Below are 21,140 nucleotides of genomic sequence, written 5' to 3' on the forward strand. Positions count from 1 at the left end.
GACAGCCTTTCAGAGGGGAAAAACTTATCCTAACTGGGGAGAAGTTACCAAGAAGTCACACCTCATTGTACACCAGAGAGTTCATACCAGGGAAAGGCCATATAAATGCAATGAATGTGGGAAATCATTTAGCCAAAACTCTATGCTCCTTCAACATCAGAGAATCCACACTGGAGAAAGACCTTATGAGTGCACTTTCAATCAACGTTCTGCCCTTCATCAGCATCAGAGACTTCACACTGGTTCAAGGCCTTATAAGTGTACTGATTGTGGGAAATCCTTTGCTGATAATTCCACCTTCATTAAACACAGGAGAATTCACACTGGAGAAAGGCCTTATGAGTGCAGTAAATGTGGGAAAGCGTTTTCCCAAAGTTCTTCACTCCTTCGACATTGGAGAATTCACACTGGAGAAAGGCCTTATGAGTGCAGTAAATGTGGGAAAGCGTTTTCCCAAAGTTCTTCACTCCTTCGACATTGGAGAGTTCACACTGGAGAAAGGCCTTATGAATGTGGAGAGTGTGGAAAATCATTTAGGCAAAAGCCCAACCTTATTCAACATTGGAGAATTCACACTAGAGGAAGACCTTATAAGTGTAGGAAATTATTTAGCAATAAGTCCCATCTCGACCTCCAAAGAGGTCACACTAGAGAAAGGCCATTTGAGTGTGGGGAATGTAAGAAATTCTTTGGCAAGAAGTCCTACCTCATTATACACCAGAGAGTTCACACCGGGGAAAGGCCATATAAATGCAATGAATGTGGGAAATCATTTAGCCAAAACTCTATGCTCCTTCAACACCAGAGAATCCACACTGGAGAAAGACCTTATGAGTGCAGTGAATGTGGGAAAACTTTCAATGTTCTGCCCTTCATCAGCATCAGAGACTTCACACTGGTTCAAGGCCTTATAAGTGCACTGATTATGGGAAATCCTTTGCTGATAATTCCACCTTCATTAAACACAGGAGAATTCACACTGGAGAAGGGCCTTATGAGTGCAGCAAATGTGGGAAAGCGTTTTCCCAAAGTTCTTCACTCCTTCGACATCAGAGAGTTCACTGGGAAAAAATCTTACAAGTAAAGAAAATTTGAGAAGCTGGTTAGCCCAAGCTGTTTTTCAAAATCAGAGAACTCACATTGGATCAAAGCCGTGTGAGTGCCATGAGTGTCAGAAATACTTTGCAAAAAGCTTCAGGTTCATTAAACACAGGAGTGTTCATACTGCAGAAAGGCATTATATTGTAGGAAATGTTTGAATTCCTTTACCTACAACTCTAGTCTCATAGAACACCATAATGTTCACAGTGGATAATAGCCTTGCGGATGTAACTAATGTGGGAAATTGTTTTTTTAGCCAAAACTCTAGCCGACATACTGGAGAGTTCACAGGCTTCACTCTTATTTCATTGAATACCACAAAGTCCAAAAAAAATAGTTGTGCAGGGATGAATTATTGGTCAGTATAACACTGGGGAGATCCCTTATGAGGGTGTTGTCTGCCTCTGTTGACCTCATACATGCAATAAACTGCTGGAGTCCATCTCCAGCAGCCAGGGATTCAACCTGAAGGGGTGAGCGGTGTCGGCGAGAAACTGAGGCAGCCTCTCTTTTTTCTTGGACTGCCTGTTTATTTCAAGCTTATGATTCTCTTTAATACTTTTACAAAAGCATTAGGTCAGAGGTTTGATATTTTTAGTTCCCATTGACCCAGATTTATTTTTCTCCAAAAATCATTGTTGCCCCTCAAAAGGAGCTCCTTCCTCAGTGATTCTCTTATCAACTTCTTCTCATGTGTCCTTGTGAATACACTGTAATTCATGCTAATGTCTGGGCTGCATACCACATTCCTCAGTTTAATTCTTATCTTTCTAAGTCCTGTTTGCCCCTAGTATCCTAAGCTCACTATTTCGTAGAAAGGGCTTCTAGCTAATAATATCTCTAAAGTCCCTAATTTCTATAACCTATAGTAGAATATGCTAACATTACAGCAATCCTTAAATCTTTAGCTTCTAATTATTTTAATTATTCCTAAGCCCTAAATTCGGAGAAGGCAATGGCACCCCACTCCAGTACTCTTGCCTGGAAAATCCATGGACAAAGGAGCCTGGTAGGCTGCAGTCCATGGGGTCGCTGAGAGTCAGGAACAACTGAGCGACTTCACTTTCACTTTTCACTTTCATGCATTGGAGAAGGAAATGGCAACCCACTCCAGTGTTCTTGCCTGGAGCACCCCAGGGATGGGGAAGCCTGGTGGGCTGCCATCTCTGGGGTCGCACAGAGTCGGACACGACTGAAGCGACTTAGCAGCAGCAGCAGCAAGCCCTAAATTCAGCAAACTCCTTTGCCATAAACACTTTTCTCACAAATGGGCTTCAGATAGCAATCCCTCCCATGGCTTCAAGCTGTGGCCTGTGTGCTCACCCTGGAACACTTTTTTGTAAAAGTCCTTGAACAAATGTCAGTGTTTAACTTTATGAATTATTCTTTGAGCACAGCTGCAGAAGGCTTTATGCCTTCTCATGCTCCTCTCAAAAACAATAAGCACCTTAATACTCTCTTCAGTCAACTCAGCCGAGGGAAGGAAAAAACAAGTCAGAATCACAAAGCCTAACTCCTTCATTCCGGGTCCATGCCTACGGAACAAAGGGAAGGGGGTTAGGGCCGTGCCTCCATTTTGTCAGCAATGCCTAACACGGCTCTCGACATCAAACCACTAATATTCCAGGTTTATGGGAGCTTCATTGCATTTCTTAACCTGCCCAGAACCCTTAACAGATTTATGTCATTGCCAGTTCTATAGCAAAAGCCATTTCACCACTGTTGTGTGGCAGGTGTTCATGATGTACATATTTGAATCACCCTGAGTCCAAGGAAGAACATTTTGATGTTGTCCCATTTATGGGAGCCTTCATAATAAATCTGAGCACTCATTCCTTTCTAATTCCTTTGATGGGTTACATCTCTGAATTGACCAGTTTTTGTCCTAGACTACTCTGCTGGTGACTTGCAAACTGAGCCTACTTTTCTCAGTGTCTGTTGTGACTCCTGTGATGAGATATTCCTCCTCTTCATGCCTCAAGCCCAGGAATAGCCTGCGTCCCATTGTACTGGTTTGTGTGAAAAATGAAGACCTTACTCTTTTTTTTTTTTTGACAGCTCAGATTTTTATTGAATATGTTACTAAAGAGGTTTAGTCAAAAAGACCAAAGCCCATGTCATCATCAGATTCTTCAGATTCTTCTTTCTTTGCTTCTCCTTTCTTCTCCTCAGCTGGGGCAGCAGTGATGGATGGGGGCAAGACCTCCTGCTGGTGCAGCACCAGCTGCCATGGCAGGTCCACCAGCCCCCACGTTGCAGATGAGGCTCCCGATGTTGACATTGGCCAAAGCCTTTGCAAACAAGCCTGGCCAGAAAGGCTCAACATTTATACTGGCTGCTTTTAATGAGGGCATTGATTTTATCCTCCGTGACCATGCAGAATGAGGGCAGAGTAGATGCAAGTGAGCTCTGAGATTGAGGCCATGGTGAGGGCGAATGCTAGGTGGGGGCTGCCAGGCGCAGTGCTAGTCACCGGATGAAGTGAGGGCCTCATCCCAAAATGGCCTTAGCTTCCTCAGAAGAACCAAGCACCTTAGCAGCAGAGGAGGAAAAAGCAAGACCTTACTCTTTAAGTTCCTTCAATCTTGGGATTTTATTCACTGGGGTGACTTGAAAACAACTGGGTTCTAGCAGCAATCAGGGTTGAAAAGTTTTTTTGTGGAATTGCACACTCTGTGCCTCAGAGGGAACAGTATGCTGTGAATCTACCTCTCTCTAGTTTTGTCCTAGTTGCCATTGCTGCCCAGCGCCTCCAAGAAAAGACTGCAGGGATTTGTGGTTCTTATTTGTAGCCTGGATCCATTGGTATTTTGTTGGTTCAGATCAGTCTTTAGACGGGCAGTTGTAATACCTTTGCTGCTTCCTAAGTCAAGAAAATTTTCTTGTTCCCAGGGATCATGGATTGCGTCCAGTTAGTGAGATAAGTCTGTTCCCTAGGTCCTGCAGTGGAGCCATGTATCCTCATATCTAGAATTCAAGATAGTGGCAGCATAGATTATGCAGTACAGACACGGGGAATCATCTGTTAAAGGAACACTGGATTTGTAGGGAGGGGGAAAGGCTACCACAAGTTTGTGGAAATGTGTCTATATTGAAGGGCCTCCACAATATTCCAGCTATTAGCTGTGAAGGATGAGCCAGTGCAGAAATTGTCATGGCATTCGGAACTATGTATCTTGTATAGGGAAGCTGTTGTGAGATGAAAATATCAGTGGTTTTGTAGTATCTATGTGATTTCACTTCAGATGTGTTGCTGTGCAGGAAAATGAGGATAGTGAGGATGTGCTGTCCCCACTGAATGCAATGTAACCCCTGCATTCCTATTGAATTTGGGGGGGGTTTTCCTAGCAATTCAGTAGTTAGGGCTTGGCACTTTCACTGCTGAGGGCTCAGGTTCAGTCTCTGCTACAAGCTGCAACCACAAAATAATTAAATAATAAAATTTTTTTTGAAGTTTCTGTTTTTTTCCTAACAAAAAAGATAGTGAAACAGCAAAAACTTATGTTGGAATTTTATTTATTTTTCAGTGATGTGACCTCTCTGGCATAAAAATAATTGTTTTTTTAATGTGGGAGTATTTCATAAACACTTTGTGTACTGTACACAATGCAGTAGCCACATACAGCATATACTTTTAAAGTTTAATCATTAATATTCTTGATCACTTAAAAAATTTTTTATTATAGTATGTGCCAATCTGCTGTACAGCACGGTGACTCAGTTATATGCATATATACATTCTTTTTTAAAAAATATTCTTTTCTACTATGATTTATCACACAGAGTATTCAATATAGTTCCCTGACCTTGTTTCTTGATTTCTAAATCTAGATACTCAACATTTTCAAGCCATGACTTGTAGCTCTGAATAAATAGGCCTTGAGTGCTCTCATTTGGCTGGCCAGCTTTATTTCCACAAGTGTAAGTGTAGTCAAAATTCTGTGTTATAAATTGATTTGAAATAGGTTTTGACTATGTGATTATACAAGTATTCATTTTATACAGCATTTAGTTTGTTGTATTTCATTTTCCATTTTAGGTTATTGACATTTTAGCAACAAATGGATCTAAGAAGATACCCTTAACTAACATCTTTAAAGGAGGCATTGTTAGTCTAAATTGCATTTGGACGCCTCATCACACCATGTATGGAAAGTGGTCCATTGGTTAATCAGAATTTTCTTTTCCTTGTGAGTAAACAATAGTGTAGGAACCACTTAGGGGGACTTCAGTTCAGTTCAGTCGCTCAGTCGTGTCCGACTCTTTGCGACCCCATGAATCGCAGCACACCAGGCCTCCCTGTCCATCACCAACTCCCGGAGTTCACTGAGACTTACGTCCATCGAGTCGGTGATGCCATCTAACCATCTCATCCTCTGTCGTCCCCTTCTCTTGCCCCCAATCCCTCCCAGCATCAGAGTCTTTTCCAATGAGTCAACTCTTCGCATGAGGTGGCCAAAGTACTGGAGTTTCAGCTTTAGCATCAGTCCTTCCAAAGAAATCCCAGGGCTGATCTCCTTCAGAATGGACTGGTTGGATCTCCTTGCAGTCCAAGGGACTCTCAAGAGTCTTCTCCAACACCACAGTTCAAAAGCATCAATTCTTCGGCGCTCAGCCTTCTTCACAGCCCAACTCTCACATCCATACATGACCACAGGAAAAACCATAGCCTTGACTAGACGGACCTTTGTTGGCAAAGTAATGTCTCTGCTTTTGAATATGCTATCTACAGATAGTAATCCTCAAACATCTGAGTGCATTCTCTTTAAGAAGGGACGCCCCACCTCAGTCTCTGGACTTAGGTTGTTATTTTAGTAAATCTCACAGTGTAGCTTCGCCTTTTCTCCTGGACGTCAGGGATAAGTCAATCGGGACCTTGGTTCGTGTATCTGTGGGAAATACATTACCCAGGCGGCTGTGCGATGGGTGGCTTCGACGATCAGCCAATTAAGACAAAGAGAAGCCGCATTTTCCTGTGAGGCAATAATGTCTGGGCGGGACTTCCGGCTGCAACGCTATGAGCGTCATTTTGAAAGTGCTAGAGCTTTTTCATAATTCAAGCGCTTCGGTTACTCGTGCTGGGAAGCGGGGATGAGACTGAGAAGGTACCCGCTGCAGAGAGGCGGGTGTGAGGCTCGGTAACGCCGCCCAGGGTGCGCCGCGCTAAGACCCGGAGGGGCCCCGCCGGGCGGGGTACTCCAGCTGCTCCCGGCCCCGCTCCGCCCACAGAGTCCGATGGCGGCGGCACTAAGGGACCCGCCTCAGGTAAACGGTGGTCCCCCTGGGCCTTCACCGCCCTCACCCCACCTGACACTAAAGCCCCGAGCGTCGAGGGGGTTGGGGGCGCCTGCTCACGTGCCCACAGCCCAGTCCCTGGGATCCAGGCCGGTGAGGCCGACTTGGGTGGGGCTCTGTGTCTGACAGACTGTGAATGCGCGTGGGAGAGGGTGACGGGCGGAGGACCTGCAGGCGCAGAGATTTGGAGGTGGTACTGACCAGGGGCTGCTGCTGCTGCTAAGTCGCTTCAGTCGTGTCCGACTCTGTGCGACCCCATAAACGGCAGCCCACCAGGCTTCCCCGTCCCTGGGAGTCTCCAGGCAAGAACACTGGAGTGGGTTGCCATTTCCTTCTCCAATGCATGAAAGTGAAAATGAGGTCGCTCAGTCGTGTCCTACTCTTAGCGACCCCATGGACTGCAGCCTACCAGGCTCCTTCCTCCATGGGATTTTCTAGGCAAAAGTACTGGAGTGGGGTGCCGTTGCCTTCTCCAGACAGGGACTAAGGTATAGCAATTCATCCTCCTAGCAGTTTCTGCTAGGAGCAAGTTGCAGCTGGACCAGTCAAGGTTGCAGTGTTGCTGCAAGAAAGGTTGGCCATTTATGGAAATTTCCTGGCAGCCCTGTGGTTAGTATTCCGCCTCTCTTGGCCGAGGGCCCCGGTTCAACCCCTGGTTGGGGAACTAAGATCTCACAAGTCCCACCGTGCGGCCAAAAAAAAAGAAAAGACCATTTATCTCATAGATAATAGAGGGTTTGAATCGCAAGCGGGAAGTGATTGCATGCAGACCAAAATAGGCTCCCTCTGACTGGCAAGAAAAAAAAAAAAGTAGGAGAGGGAGGAAGGAGACAGGAAGCACAGAGGTATTAATTGTAATAGCCTGGGTGTGTATTGATGGGCCAGAGTGACTACCTTGGATGTGTGAAAAGTGGTTGAATTCTGGATCAATTTTTTGAGAAGGTGTTACCGAAATCGCAAGTCCTTGTGCCCCACACACAGTCAGGCCCATCAATATTAAAACAGAGTTTCGAACAGAGATTTACTACAGATTTGTACAAGGAGATGGGTGGCTTATGCCCTAAGAGCCCCAAAGTTGCTGAAAGCTTTCAGCAAGGCCCTTTAAAAGCAAAAGGTGAAGTGGGGCGTGGTTAGTTGTTGTAAATTTCTCATGTCAGATCCTTTGTTCTTGGGATCAGTTCATGGTCAGGTAAGGATGTTCCTATAAGTCTGTACCAGATGAATGTTATTCTCTGTCCTGACAAGAAAGGGCAAAGTCCCAAGGCACAACTTTCACCCGCCAATGTCTCAGTCCTAGCTAAGAGGAGGCAGATTGCAGTTGGCAGCTCCTTCAAGGCCAGGTCCCCAGACTCACCCCACTGTCATCCCTGAGGGAGCCAGGCACCCAACCCAACTGGCCCTCAGTCTCTTCAGTTCAGTTCAGTTACTTAGTCGTATCTGACTCTGCGACCCCATGGATTGCAACATGCCAGGCTTCTCTGTTCATCACCAACTCCCAGAGCTTACTCAGATTCATGTCCATTGAGTCGGTGATGCCATCCAGCCATCTCATCCTCTGTTGTCCCCTTCTCCTCCTGCTTTCAGTCTTTCCAGCATCAGGGTCTTTTCCAATGAGTCAGTTCTTTGTATCAGGTGGCCAAAGTACTGGAGTTTCAGCTTCAGCATCAGTCCTTCCAACGACTATTCAGGACTGATTTCCTTTAGGATTTACTGGTTTGATCTTCTTGCTATCTAAGGGACTCTGAAGAGTCTTCTCCCAACACCACAGTACAAAAGCATCAACTCTTCAGTGCTTAGCTTTCTTTATAATCCAACTCAGGCTCTTCCGACTGCCCAAAGTGGGAAACCAGTTCTCACAGACTGCAAACCATGTAACGGCCACTGCTGTTACATCTCAGAGACAAGGATGGGAGAGAGGTTCACTACTGCCTCACGGCCTGGGCCACGGCTAGTAGAGGGACTTATGAGGGCGCTGAAGCCCTGCAGGACGTAATCCCCAGCCTGTTTCCTGGACTCTCCAGGTGACCCACTGGCCCAAGCCTGGTTGCGCTGGAGGGCCTCCAGAAGAAGGCCTGAATCTGTGTCCTAGCTCACTCGCCAACTGATGATCACCACACCACTGACCCTTGACTGAATCACTTCCCTAAAGGTCACTCATTGACAGTTGGTTGCTTGTGGGGAGGGTCCTCTGAGGCACTGACCAGTGGCTGAGCAAGACTTGTTGCCTAGTTACAGAGCGCAGAGTAATGAGGCACAGCCATGGCTGCCTGCTAAGGGTTGTTCTCATCCTGCTCTCATACAAAGGGACAAATAAAATTGTGGGTGTTGTTGGTGACAAGAGAAAGGCAGTTGTAAGGGATGACTCTTGGGTTTTGGCCCTAGTAGACAAAGGGGTGGTAGACCCATCAACTGGATGGGGACCTTAGCAGCAGGTTAATTTTCCTTGGAAATATTATGAGTTTGTTTTGGCTCTCTGAAGAGTCTGAAATGTTTCTGAGAAGACTGAGTGTAGGCAACATGGGCAGTTGACTAGGCAGGTCTGGAAAACTGGGGGACGTATTCAGGAATGGAAATTTTCAGAAGTGATGACCATTGTGTGGACACAAGTGGAGCTGTGGATCACATTTAGGAGGGGAATGCAGGTTATAGTGGCCATGGTATTAGTAGGTCAGAAAGACTAGGGTGTGTGCTAAGGAGTAGTACTTTTGCTTAGGGTTTGTAGGGCATTGCAAACCCAAGTGAAGTGAGAAGTGGCCGTGGGACCCGTGTAAGAGAGGTCAACTTGGCAGGCGGCCAAGGCTTCAGTGGGATGAATGGAGTCTATGGTAAGACCCAGAAGTAATTGAGACAAGAAGGCAGTAAGGCTGGGGCTGCTTCTCATTTAGTACTGTATGACTTCTCCAGAATGTTGCAGTGAACTTTGACAGGGACTGGGATGTTTCAGTCTTGCTAGTGGATAAGGTCTGGAGCAGATGTCATTTGTGCGTCACTATGACTGGAGGGGAGATTTTTAGGGCTGGATTTTTTTTTACAAAGGTTGAGTGGAGAGAGGCGCGTTGTGGTTGTTGAAAGGGCAAAGCTGTCAGTAAAGAAGTTGAAGAGAGTTATGGGAATGTGAAAATCATATGTGGTTTTAGGGTAGGGAATATTGAAGGAAGGACTGGCAGCAGGTGGCAAGATCTAAGCAGCATGTGTGGCTTAGTCTAGTGTCAGATCCATCAGAGGGCTGGGGTTGTAGTGAATCTTCTTTAAATTCTCAAGCATCCTCTGGATGCCAAGCACCAGGTATGCGTGTATGTTCAGGAAGAATGCTGTGGTGTGGTGCAGGGAGATGGCAGTGCTGTGGAAGTGCAACTGTAGAGTCTGAAATTGTGAGAGAGTGCTACCTACAGAATGATGTGCCCATTGAGAGGAAGTGTGAACTGATGGCCTCAGGTTCCTGAAGTTGAGTATTTACAGGTGAAGCATGAGCTTATCTTTGGCTGTGTCTGGATTCCCATAATTTGGGAGACTCTAGGGGAATTGCTTGGTTTGGAGGGACAGGACATTGCAGGCCAAACCCAGAGTTTAGATGGCATCTGTGTGCACAAAATTCTGGAGAAGCCTTGTAGTACTGCCCCCCGCCCAGTTACTGCTGAGGGCTGAACACAGTGAGTAAAGCAGTGGTGAAGAGAGAGAAGGCATCAGTGGCACCAGTGGAGGATGGGAATGGCATAGGTGTTTGGAGAGATGTGTTGTGGATTCTTAGAGAATGTTCAAGGTTTCATTTGTCCCCCTTCACCACAGGGTAGTGTGACCTTTCCAGATGTTGCTGTGTACTTCTCCTGGGAGGAATGGAGGCTCCTTGATGAGGCTCAGAGACGCCTGTATCTGGATGTGATGCTGGAGAACTATGCACTTATATCCTCACTGGGTAAGACCTTCAGCCTCCCTACTGACCTGGGCTGGCCTCTGTATCCTGCCTCACGCCCCAGGAGGTGCTCTGTCCTCACATGGTGTAGGCACTGCTTGCTTCCCCAGTGTTCTGGGTAGTTGTGGTTAATAGGGCTGGGGTGTTTGCACCGCCCTTTTTTCTCCCCTACAGCCCTAATACCTGCTATACTCAACTGTCACAGGGAAGGGTTTGTGGTTCATAGTCTTGCAGTAAGGCCTTTGGGTGCAGCTTGCTCGCCCTTTCCCTGAATGGGTCAGTGTGTCCAGATCCATGCGGTTGCTGTGGCCCCTCCTTTAGCTGACAATTCTGTTTCTGCCTGTTTATGGAATTGCAGCCGTTGTCATGGGGACTACTTACGTGAGCATTGGCTACTCTTGATCTCTCTCCTATAAAGTTCTTTTTATGATGTTTAGACCTCTTGTTTCCATTTCGTCCTGTCGTCCCAACTTTATTGAGATATAACTGATAAAATTGTATGTACTTAATATATATAATGTAATGATTTTATATATATATATAATGAAACAATTATCACCATGAAATTTATTAACACATGTATCACCAGACATAACTTTTTTTTCTTTTGTGTGTGTGAGAATACTTAGGATTTGTTAGCAAATTTCAATTATACAATACAATATTAATGACTATAGTCACTATTCTGCACATTTGGTTCTTAGAACTTACTCATAACGTAATGTTTTTTACCATCTCCCCGTTTTTCTAGCTCTCAATATTTGGCATTCTACTTTATGCTTCTCTAAGTTTGACTTTTTTAAAGATTCTATATTTAATAAACTATTTGTTCTTCTCTCCGTGGCTTATTTCATTTAGCATAATGTCCTCTAGGCTCATGCTTGTTGCAAGTGACAGTTTTTCCTTTTTCTTGTCTGAATATTCCTGCACACATAATCATGGGAAAGTTGGTACATGTTTGTGTGTGTACCATATTTTATCACTTCATCCAGTAATGAACACTTTAAAATGTTTCTGTATCTTGGCTCTTTTGAATACTCCTGCAATGAATATGCACATGCACCTGTTTCATGAAGATACTGGTTTTGTTCCTTGGGATATATACCCAGAAGTTGGTGTGTTTGATAATATGGTAGTTCTACTTTCAATATTTTGATGAATATTTGTGGTATTTTCCATGACTACGTTAATGTACATTCTTTGCAGCCATGTGCAATGGTTCCCTTTTCTGTGTGTCCTTGCTAGCATGTTACCCCTCATTTTAAAAAGAAATTGTTTTTGGCTGTACTGAGTTTTGTTGCTGAGTGAGGTTTCTCTAGCTGAGATCAGTGGGGGCGACTCCAGTTGTGACGCATGGGCTTCTTTTTTTTAATTGGAGGCTAATTACCTTACAATATTGTAGTGGGTTTTGCCCTACATTGACATGAATCAGCCATGGGTGTACATGGGTTCCCCATCCTGAACACCCCTCTCACCCACCTCCCCATCCCATCCCTCAGGGTCATCCCAGTGCACCAGCCGTGAGTACCCTGTCTCATGCATCAAACCTGGGCTGGCGATCTGTTTCACGTATAATATACATGTTTCAATGCTATTCTCTCAAATCATCCCACCCTCGCCTTCTCCCATAGAGTCCAGCAGTCTGTTCTTTACATCTATGTCTCTTTTGCTGTCTCGCATATAGGGTCATCGTTACCATCTTTCTAAATTCCATATATATGTGTTAATATACTGTATTTGTGTTTTTCTTTGTGACTTCACTCTGTATAATAGACTCCAGTTTCATCCACCTCATTAGAACTGATTCAAAGATGCATAGGCTTCTTATTGCAGTGTCTTCTTCTGTTGTGGAGCACAGGCTCTAGGGCAAGTGGGCTTCACTAGTTGTGGTGCATGGGCTCAGTTACCCTTCAGCACATGGAATCTTTCTGCACCAGGGATCAAACTTGTGTCCCATGCATTGGCAGTTGGATTCTTAACCACTGGACCACCCTGTGCGGGGTGAGGGGGGGGGTTAAATTTTTTTTATAGATTCATTTATTTTTGGCTGTGCTGAGTCTTCATTACTGCATTTGGACTTTCTCTAGTTGAAGCAAGCAGGTCAACTTAGTTCCTTGACCAGGGATTGAACCTGGGTTATTGCAGTGAAAGTGCTGAGTCCTAACCATCAGATCTCTAGGGAATTCCCCTAGCTTTGTTTTCTTGAGTTTTTTTGTTTATTTTATAATAATCCTTTGGCTATTTGCTAAGTTTTGTGGTTTTATATATAAATTGTCAGATTTTTTGTTCTATTTCTGTGAAAAATGTCCTTGGGATTTTGATTGAGATTGCATTCAATCTGTAGATTGCGTTAGGTAGTATGGACTTTTTTTTTTTTTTTTTTTTTCAAGTTTTTTTTTTAAATTTAAATTTAATAATGTTAATTCATCCAGTCAGTGAGCACGTAATTTCTTTCCATTTGTATCTTTTTCAATGTTTCAACAATGTCTTAGAGTTTTTCATGTATAGGTCTTCATCCTTCTTGGTTAAATATTCCTAGGTATTTTATTCTTTTTGTTGGAATTATAAGTGGTATTGTTTTAATTTTTTTGCTAGCTCACTGTTCAAGTTTAGAAATTGAACTTCTTTTTGTATGTTGATTTTGTACCCTGCAACTTTGTTGGTTATTTCTAATAGATTATTGGTGGAGTCCTTCGAGTTTTCTATGTGTAAAACCATGATATCTGCAAATAGTGAAAGTTTTACTTCTGCCTCTCCGTTTTGGATGCGTTTTTTTCCTTTTTTTTTCCCCTCCCCTTGCCTGACTGCTCTTTGCTAGGACTTTCGATATTACATCGAATAAGAGTGGAGATCGTGGACATCCTTTTCTTGTTCCTGATTTTAGAGGGATAGCTTTTGACATTTCACCATTGAGCTTGATGTCAGCTGAAGGATTTTCCATCTGTGATTTTTATTATGTTGAGGTATGTTCCTTCTTTACCCACTTAATTCAGAGTTAATATTTTGTTCAGGATTTTTGCATCTGTGTTTATCAGAGATGCTGCCCTATAATTTTCTCTGTGTTGTCTTCATCTGGCTTGGTATCTGGTGATGTTGCCATTGTAAAATGAGCTAGGAAGCATTCCTTTCTCCAATATTTTGAAAGAGTTTGAAAAGGGTAGGTATTTAATCTTTTTTGAATGTTTGGTAGAAGTCACCTGTGAAGCCAAGATTTTTATTTTCCTATATATGCCTACAGTAAGCAGTTATTGCTCTAAGTTTCCCTCTTTGAACTGCTAAGGTATTTTTTGGTTTCTTCTGAGATCCATTATTTTTCCATGATTCTGTTGTTTAATTTCCACATATTTGTGAATTTTCCCAGTTTCCTCCTTGTTACTGATTTTTTGCTTCAATCCATTGTGGTCAGCAAAGATACTTTATATTATTTCAATCTCCTTAAGTTTGTTAGACCTGGTTTTATAACCTATAGCATATGATCTGCTCTGGGCAGTGTTCTGTATGCAGTTGAGAATGTGTATTCTGCTGCAGTTGGACGTTATATTTTGTATATGTCCATTTGATCTAAAGTATATGTTCAAGTGCAAAGTTTTACTGAATTTCTGTCTGGGTGATCTACCTATTGTTGAAAGGAGAATATTGAAGTCTCTAGCTCTTTTTTTTCCCCCCTAATTTTATTTATTTATTTGACTGTGTCAGGTCTTAGTTGCAATACACAGGATCTTTTTTGTTTATTCATTTGGAATCTTTTGTTAAGGTACATGGACTCCCTAGTTGTGGCGCATGGGCTTCAGTATTCACAGCACACAGGCCCTCCACTGTGGTGAGCTGGCTCTGGAACTCATGGGCTCAGAAATTGTAGCATGCCAGCTTAGTAGCTCTGCAGCATGTGAGATCTTAATTACCTACTGGGGATCAAACCCCTGTCCCCTGCATGGCAAGGTAAATTCCTAACCACCAGACCACCAGGAAAGTTCTATGAAATCCCTTGTTATTGGGTTGTTATTCCTGCTTTTAGATTGGTTAACATTTGATGCATACATTTTCATGCTACGATGCTCAATGCATATACACTAACTATTGTTATAGACCTTTGATTAACTCTTTTATCATTATATCGTGATATCATTTGTCTTTTGCAGCAGTTTTTCACTTAATGTTTGTTTTGTCTGAAGCTATACAGTATTTATGCTGACTTCCAGTTTTCCATTTGCATGGAGTATCTTTATGTTGCCTTCATTTTGAGCTCTGTGTGTCCTTAGTACTGATGTGTGAGTCTCTTTTTGACAACATAAGATTCGGTCTAATTTGATTGCTGTTTTTATTTTAAGATTTTGATGTGGACTATTTTTAAAATCTTTATTGAATTTGTTACAGTATTGTTTCTGTTTTCTGTTTTGGTTTTTGACAGAGGCATGTGGGATATTAGCTCCCCTACGAGGGATTGAACCCACACTCCCTGTATTGGAAGGTGAAGTTTTAACCACTGGATCTCCAGGGAAATCGTGGCCACTGTTTATTGTTTTCTGGCTGTTTTGTTGTTGATGCAGATACAAATTTGTGATGAGCTTGACCCTTCCCTGTAGTCAATATGTACTTCACCTGCATTTCTTTCTGTTCAGGTTGCTGCTGTGGAACAGAGAATGCAGAGGCACCTTCTGAACAGATCACTTCTCTACGAGTGTCACAGGCTAGGACTCCGAAGGCAGCTTTGTCTACTCAGAAGATGAACCCTTGTGAGATTTGTGGTCCAGTTTTCCGCTTGGCTGAGCACCATGAAACACAACACATCCAGAAACTGTTGAGGTGTGGAGCATGTGTGAAACAATTCTGTTTTAGTGCAAACTTTCAGCAGCACCCAGAGCAGCACATGGGAGAGAAAACCCTCAGAAGCAGTGTGGACAAGGCCTCGTTTGTGAAGAGCTGCAGCTTCCATGTGTCACAGAAGCCATTTACCTGCAGGGATTTTGAAAAGGACTCCCTGACCATCATGGTTCACCTGCAGCAACAAGCTGTGAAGAAGCCAAACATAGTCACTCAGTGTGAGTCAACCTCACATGGCAGGAAAAGTCATCACACATGGGAAGAATGCAAGAAAGTCCTTAGTCCCCCACGTACACTTGTTCAGGACGAGGTTGTCCGCACTGGAAGACCTTGTTTTGTGTGCAGTGAATGTGGGAAAGCATTCAGGTACAAATCCTCATTTGTTGTGCACCAGAGAGTCCACGCTGGAGAATGGATTCATGTGTGTGGTGAATCTGGAAAATCCTTCAGGCAAAGCTCAACCCTGTGTCAACATCAAAGCATTCAGACTGGGGCAATGCAGTACAAGTGCAGCAAATGTGGGAAATTCTTAAGCCACAAATCTGTCCTCATTTCTCCCCACACATGGCACAGTGGAGAAAACAGTTATGTGTGTAGTGAATGTTCGAAATCTTTTACCTCTAGCTCAGCCCTCACTTACCATCAGAGATCTCACACAGGAGAAAGGCCTTATGAGTGTAGTGACTGTGAGAAATCTTTTGTCTCTAGGCCTGCCCTCAGGTATCATCAGAGATCTCACACAGGAGAACGGCCTTATGCATGCAGTCAATGTGGGAAGACTTTTACCACTAGCTCTAACCTCCATTATCATCAAAGAGTTCACACTGGAGAAAGGCCTTATGAATGTAGTGAATGTGGAAAATCTTTTAACAATAGGTGGGTTCTCATTCAACATCAGAGAGTTCACACAGGAGAAAGGCCTTATGAGTGTACTGAGTGTGGGAAATTGTTTAAGTATGGATCCCAATTGAATCAACACCAGAAAGCCCACACTGGTGAAAAGCCTTTTAAGTGCACTGAATGTGGGAAGTCTTTTAACAATAGGTGGACACTCATTCAACACTGGAGAGTCCACACCGGAGAAAGGCCTTTTGAGTGCAGTGAATGTGGGAAGTCCTTTAATCGAAGAAATAACCTCATCTTACACCAGCGAATTCACACAGGAGAAAGGCCTTATGTGTGCAATGAATGTGGGAAATCTTTTACCTTTAGCTCTAGCCTTCGTTATCATCAGAGAGCTCACACTGGAGAAAGACCCTATGAGTGCAGTGAATGTGGGAAATCTTTTATCTCTAGGTCTGATCTCCATTATCATCAAAGAGTTCATTCTGGAGAAAGACCATATGAGTGTAGTGAATGTGGGAAATCCTTTATCCAAAGAAATAACCTCATAATACACCAGAGAATTCACACAGGAGAAAGGCCTTATGAGTGCAGTGAATGTGGTAAATCTTTTACTTGTAGTTCCACTCTCCATTATCATCAGAGAGTTCACACTGGAGAAAGGCCTTACGTGTGCAGTGAATGCGGAAAATCTTTTATTACCACATCCAAACTGCGTTGTCATCAGAAAGGTCATATTGGAGAAAGGCCTTAAGAGTGCACTGAATGTGGAATATCTTTTGTAGGAAAAATCTAACCCTTTTCAACATCAGAGTTCACACAAAGGCATAGATATGCAGGAAATGTGGTTTCAGCATTCAGTTTAAGGGCACTGGAGGAAGCTTTCTGAGGAGCCATCTGTCTTAATTGACTTTCATCCATTTGCACATAAACAGTGAGAGAATCCCTGGTTATGTGTGAAGCCTGTGTGACTGTGTTGCACTCTCCAACCTATCCAAGGTTCTTCCCACTTATGTCACTGCCATCTCTGTTCAGTTCAGTTGCTCAGTCGTGTCCGACTCACTGTGACCCCATGAATTGCAGCACACCAGGCCTCCCTGTCCATCACCAACTCCCAGAGTCCACCAAAACCCATGTCCATTGAGTCCATGATGCCATCCGGCCATCTCATCCTCTGTCATCCCCTTCTCCTCCTGCCCCCAATCTTCCCAGCATCAGAGTCTTTCCCAATGAATCAACTCTTCGCATGAGGTGGCCAAAGTATTGGAGTTTCAGCTTTAGCATTAGTCCTTCCAAAGAACACCCAGGACTGATCTCCTTCAGAATGGACTGGTTGGATTTCCTTGCAGCCCAAGGGACTCAAGAGTTTTCACCAACACCATAGTTCAGAAGCATCAATTCTTCGGCGCTCAGCCTTCTTCACGGTCCAACTCTCACATCCATACATGACCACTGGAAAAACCATAGCCTTGACTAGACGGACCTTTGTTGGCGAAGTAATGTCTCTGCTTTTGAATATGCTATCTAGGTTGGTCATAACTTTCCTTCCAAGGAGTAAGCGTCTTTTAATTTCATGGCTGCAGTCACCATCTGCAGTATTTTGGGAGCCCCAAAAAATAAAGTCTGACACTGTTTCCACTGTTTCCCCATCTATTTCTCATGAAGTGATGGGACCAGATGCCATGATCTTCGTTTTCTGAATGTTGAGCTTTAAGCCAACTTTTTTACTCTCTTCTTTCACTTTCATCAAGAGGCTTTTTAGTTCCTCTTCGCTTTCTGCCATAAGGGTAGTGTCATCTGCATATCTGAGCTTATTGATATTTCTCCCAGCAATCTTGATTCCAGCGTGTGCTTCTTCCAGCCCAGCGTTTCTCATGATGTCCTCTGCATATAAGTTAAATAAATAGGGTGACAATATACAGCTTTGACGTACTCCTTTTCCTATTTGGAACCAGTCTGTTGATCCATGTCCAGTTCTAACTGTTGCTTCCTGACCTGCATATAGGTTTCTCAACAGGCAGGTCAGGTGGTCTGGTATTCCCATCTCTTTCAGAATTTTCCACAGTTTATTGTGATCCACACAGTCAAAGGCTTTGGCATAGTCAAAAAAGCAGAAATAGATGTTTTTCTGGAATTTTCTTCCTTTTTCCATGATCCAGCGGACGTTGGCAATTTGATCTCTGGTTTCTCTGCCTTTTCTAAAACCAGCTTGAACATCTAGAAGTTCACAGTTCACGTATTGCTGAAGCCTGGCTTGGAGAATTTTGAGCATTACTTTGCTAGCGTGTGAGATGAGTGCAATTGTGCGGTAGTTTGAGCATTCTTTGGCATTGCCTTTCTTTGGGATTGGAATGAAAACTGACCTTTTCCAGTCCTGTGGCCACTGCTGAGTTTTCCAAATTTGCTGGCATATTGAGTGCAGCACTTTCACAGCATCATCTTTCAGGATTTGAAATAGCTCAACTGGAATTCCATCACCTCCACTAGCTTTGTTCGTAGTGATGCTTTCTAAGGCCCACTTGACTTCACATTCCAGGATGTCTGGCTCTAGGTGAGTGATCACACCATCATGATTATCTTGGTCGTGAAGATCTTTTTTGTACAATTCTTCTGTGTATTCTTGCACCTTTTCTTAATATCTTCTTCTTCTGTTAGGTCCATACCATTTCTGTCCTTTATCAAGCCCATCTTTGAATGAAATGTTCCCTTGGTATCTCTAATTTTCTTGAAGAGATCTCTAGTCTTTCCCATTCTGTTGTTTTCATCTATTTCTTTGCATTGATCACTGAGGAAGGCTTTCTTATCTCTCCGTGATATTCTTTGGAACTCTGCATTCAGATGTTTATATCTTTCCTTTTCTCCTTTGCTTTTCACTTCTCTTCTTTTCACAGCAATTTGTAAGGCCTCCCCAGACAGCCATTTTGCTTTTTTGCATTTCTTTTCCATGGGGATGGTCTTGATCCCTGTCTCCTGTACAATGTCACGAACCTCCGTCCATAGTTCATCAGGCACTCTTACCTATCAGATCTAGTCCCTTAAATCTATTTCTCACTTCCACTGTATAATAATAAGGGATTTGATTTAGGTCATACCTGAATGGTCTAGTGGTTTTCCCCACTTTCTTCAATTTAAGCCATCTCTGTGGTCAAGGCCATTTCACACCTACCACCTAGCAGGTCCACATAGTGTGCTCAGGGAAATTTAACTCTGTCCTCCCATATATTGGCCAAATCAGGAGTTACCTGAGCCCTAGGGGGTCTTTCCCTCCTCTACAGTGTTGGGCATAGACCTAACCCAATATTGATCCATAGAACATCATTTGAGTTTGCTGGTAGTGCTCCAACAAAGACAATAGTTTTAAGGGACATGTTGGTGTCATGTGATACTTGTGATGAGTGTGTCCAGCTTGCAAGTCATGGACCCCAGAGCTCAGCTACACATTGCTTTGAACGGTAACAAAGGCCTTCCCCTTGAAGTCTTCTTAATCTTGACAGTTCTGTTCCTGTGTAGGGTAGTTTAGAAACTAGTACAGATTTCTAGTCTACAGGCAGGAAGGAGGGGAGAAATTTTTATAGATCTTACATGCTGTACCTGAGGAGGGGCAGCATCATGGCAGGAAATAACTTGGTGGTTTTGACCAAATTTGCATTACTGCCCAGAGCCTCCTAGGAAAGACTGAAGGACTTTCTCTTCATTTGAAGCCTGTATGCTATATTTTTTATGAGTCTCAGATGACTCTTAAGGAAGGGGAGTGGTTCTGAGAACCACATCATTTTTTTCTCTTATTTGGAGTTAAGATCACAGAGATTTCCACCACTGTTGTCAGAATGTCTTCCCCAGGTCTACAAAGATCCACATTCCTTGATGGCCACAATCCACTGGTTGTCATTGGTTGTAAGAGAACTCTGATAGATACAGAACAGTTGTAAGGGGAACCATAATAAGTATGGAAACTCTAGTATATAGTGTAGAAGACTGCAGCCAATTAGATGAAATGTACCTCTTCTAAAAATGTAGCTAGAGGGAATTCCCTGGTGGTCCAGTGGTTGGGACTTAAACGATTTCACTGCCAAGGGCCCTGGTTCAATCCCTGGTTGGGGAACTAAAATCCCATAAACCTCAAAGTGTCGCCAAAATAAAGCATAAGTGCAGCCAGCAGTGTTTCTGTGACTCTGCAAGATCACAGATCCTGCAAATCTCAGGACTTGTGGGCAGGCCTGTCTTGTGTAGCTAAGGATGCTGTCAGGGAAATTAGTCAGGCTTTGAGGATTGCTGTAGCCTCTCAGTGATGTTCACCTCAAGGCCCTTACCATGCAGGGAGGAAAAAAGGGAAGAGGTTTCATATTCTGAGGATGTGGCTCTTGGCTAGTGCGGCACTCTTCCTGATGGATAGAAATGTTCGTAGCTCCCTGTATTTGCTGCTACTGAGACAAGACTGACCTTCCAGAGGGCATAAGGAGAGAGGTGCTGGAGTCAATACAGGGTTTCTTAGCCTATTTTCCATAAAGAGTGGGACATGAGTTTCGTTTGTTTGTTTTCTTGAGCCAGTTTTTAAAGCTTTATAAGAATACAATTTTCATGTAATTAACAGCTTATAAGTAAAATATACAGTTTTACAAATTTTGACATATGTACAGACCTCGAAAAACATCATCCTACTCTTGATAATGACCAGATCTGTCATGGTGTATTTACCTCATGTCTTTTTATCATCTCTTCTTGCTTTCCCACCTCTCCAGGTAATCGTTTACTTTCCCTTATAATAGATAACCTTTGCATTTTCTTATGTCATGGGACTAAGCTGTTCTTTTTTTTCCTGGTTTTGTTTGTTTTGTAATTACTTTGAGATACGGCTATCTCTTTTTTTCCCTGAGTAATATTATCTTTGGATATGCCACTGTTGATTTACTTATCCATCTCTTTATGGTTCTTTAGGTTATTTCTAGGTTCTGACTATTGGAAGTAAACCTGTTACAAACATTTGTGTTAGTTTACATGGATTTGTGTTTCTTTGATTTTCTGTCAGTAACTTAAACTGGGATGTCTGAGTTACAGGATAGATCTAAAATGATTGTACTTTTTTTTTTTTTTGGCATATTAACTAGCAGTATGTTAGAGAGTTCCGCTTCTTCTACATCCCTGCTAATGCTTGATATGATGTATAGCAGCC

General features: G+C 43.2%; 1 protein-coding gene and 1 pseudogene across 2 annotated transcripts in view; one reads left to right on the top strand and one right to left on the bottom strand.

Moving 5' to 3' along the window:
• Window positions 1-21,140, top strand: part of LOC129631243 (zinc finger protein 256-like) — a 29,909-nt gene that overhangs the window by 6,346 nt on the left and 2,423 nt on the right. Inside the window, exons 2-3 of one of the 2 annotated variants that reach the window (XM_055552123.1) lie at window positions 10,183-10,309; window positions 14,926-16,003. In XM_055552123.1, the coding sequence (XP_055408098.1) occupies window positions 10,183-10,309; window positions 14,926-16,003 (1,205 nt within the window). Of the gene's footprint in view, window positions 1-10,182; window positions 10,310-14,925; window positions 20,951-21,140 lie in introns of those variants that run through there. The other variant, XM_055552122.1, reaches the window with a different exon arrangement.
• On the bottom strand, window positions 3,142-3,526 carry LOC129631259 (60S acidic ribosomal protein P1-like; annotated as a pseudogene).

This window comes from Bubalus kerabau, chromosome 17 (assembly GCF_029407905.1).
Source record: "Bubalus kerabau isolate K-KA32 ecotype Philippines breed swamp buffalo chromosome 17, PCC_UOA_SB_1v2, whole genome shotgun sequence".
Lineage (NCBI taxonomy): Eukaryota > Metazoa > Chordata > Mammalia > Artiodactyla > Bovidae > Bubalus > Bubalus kerabau.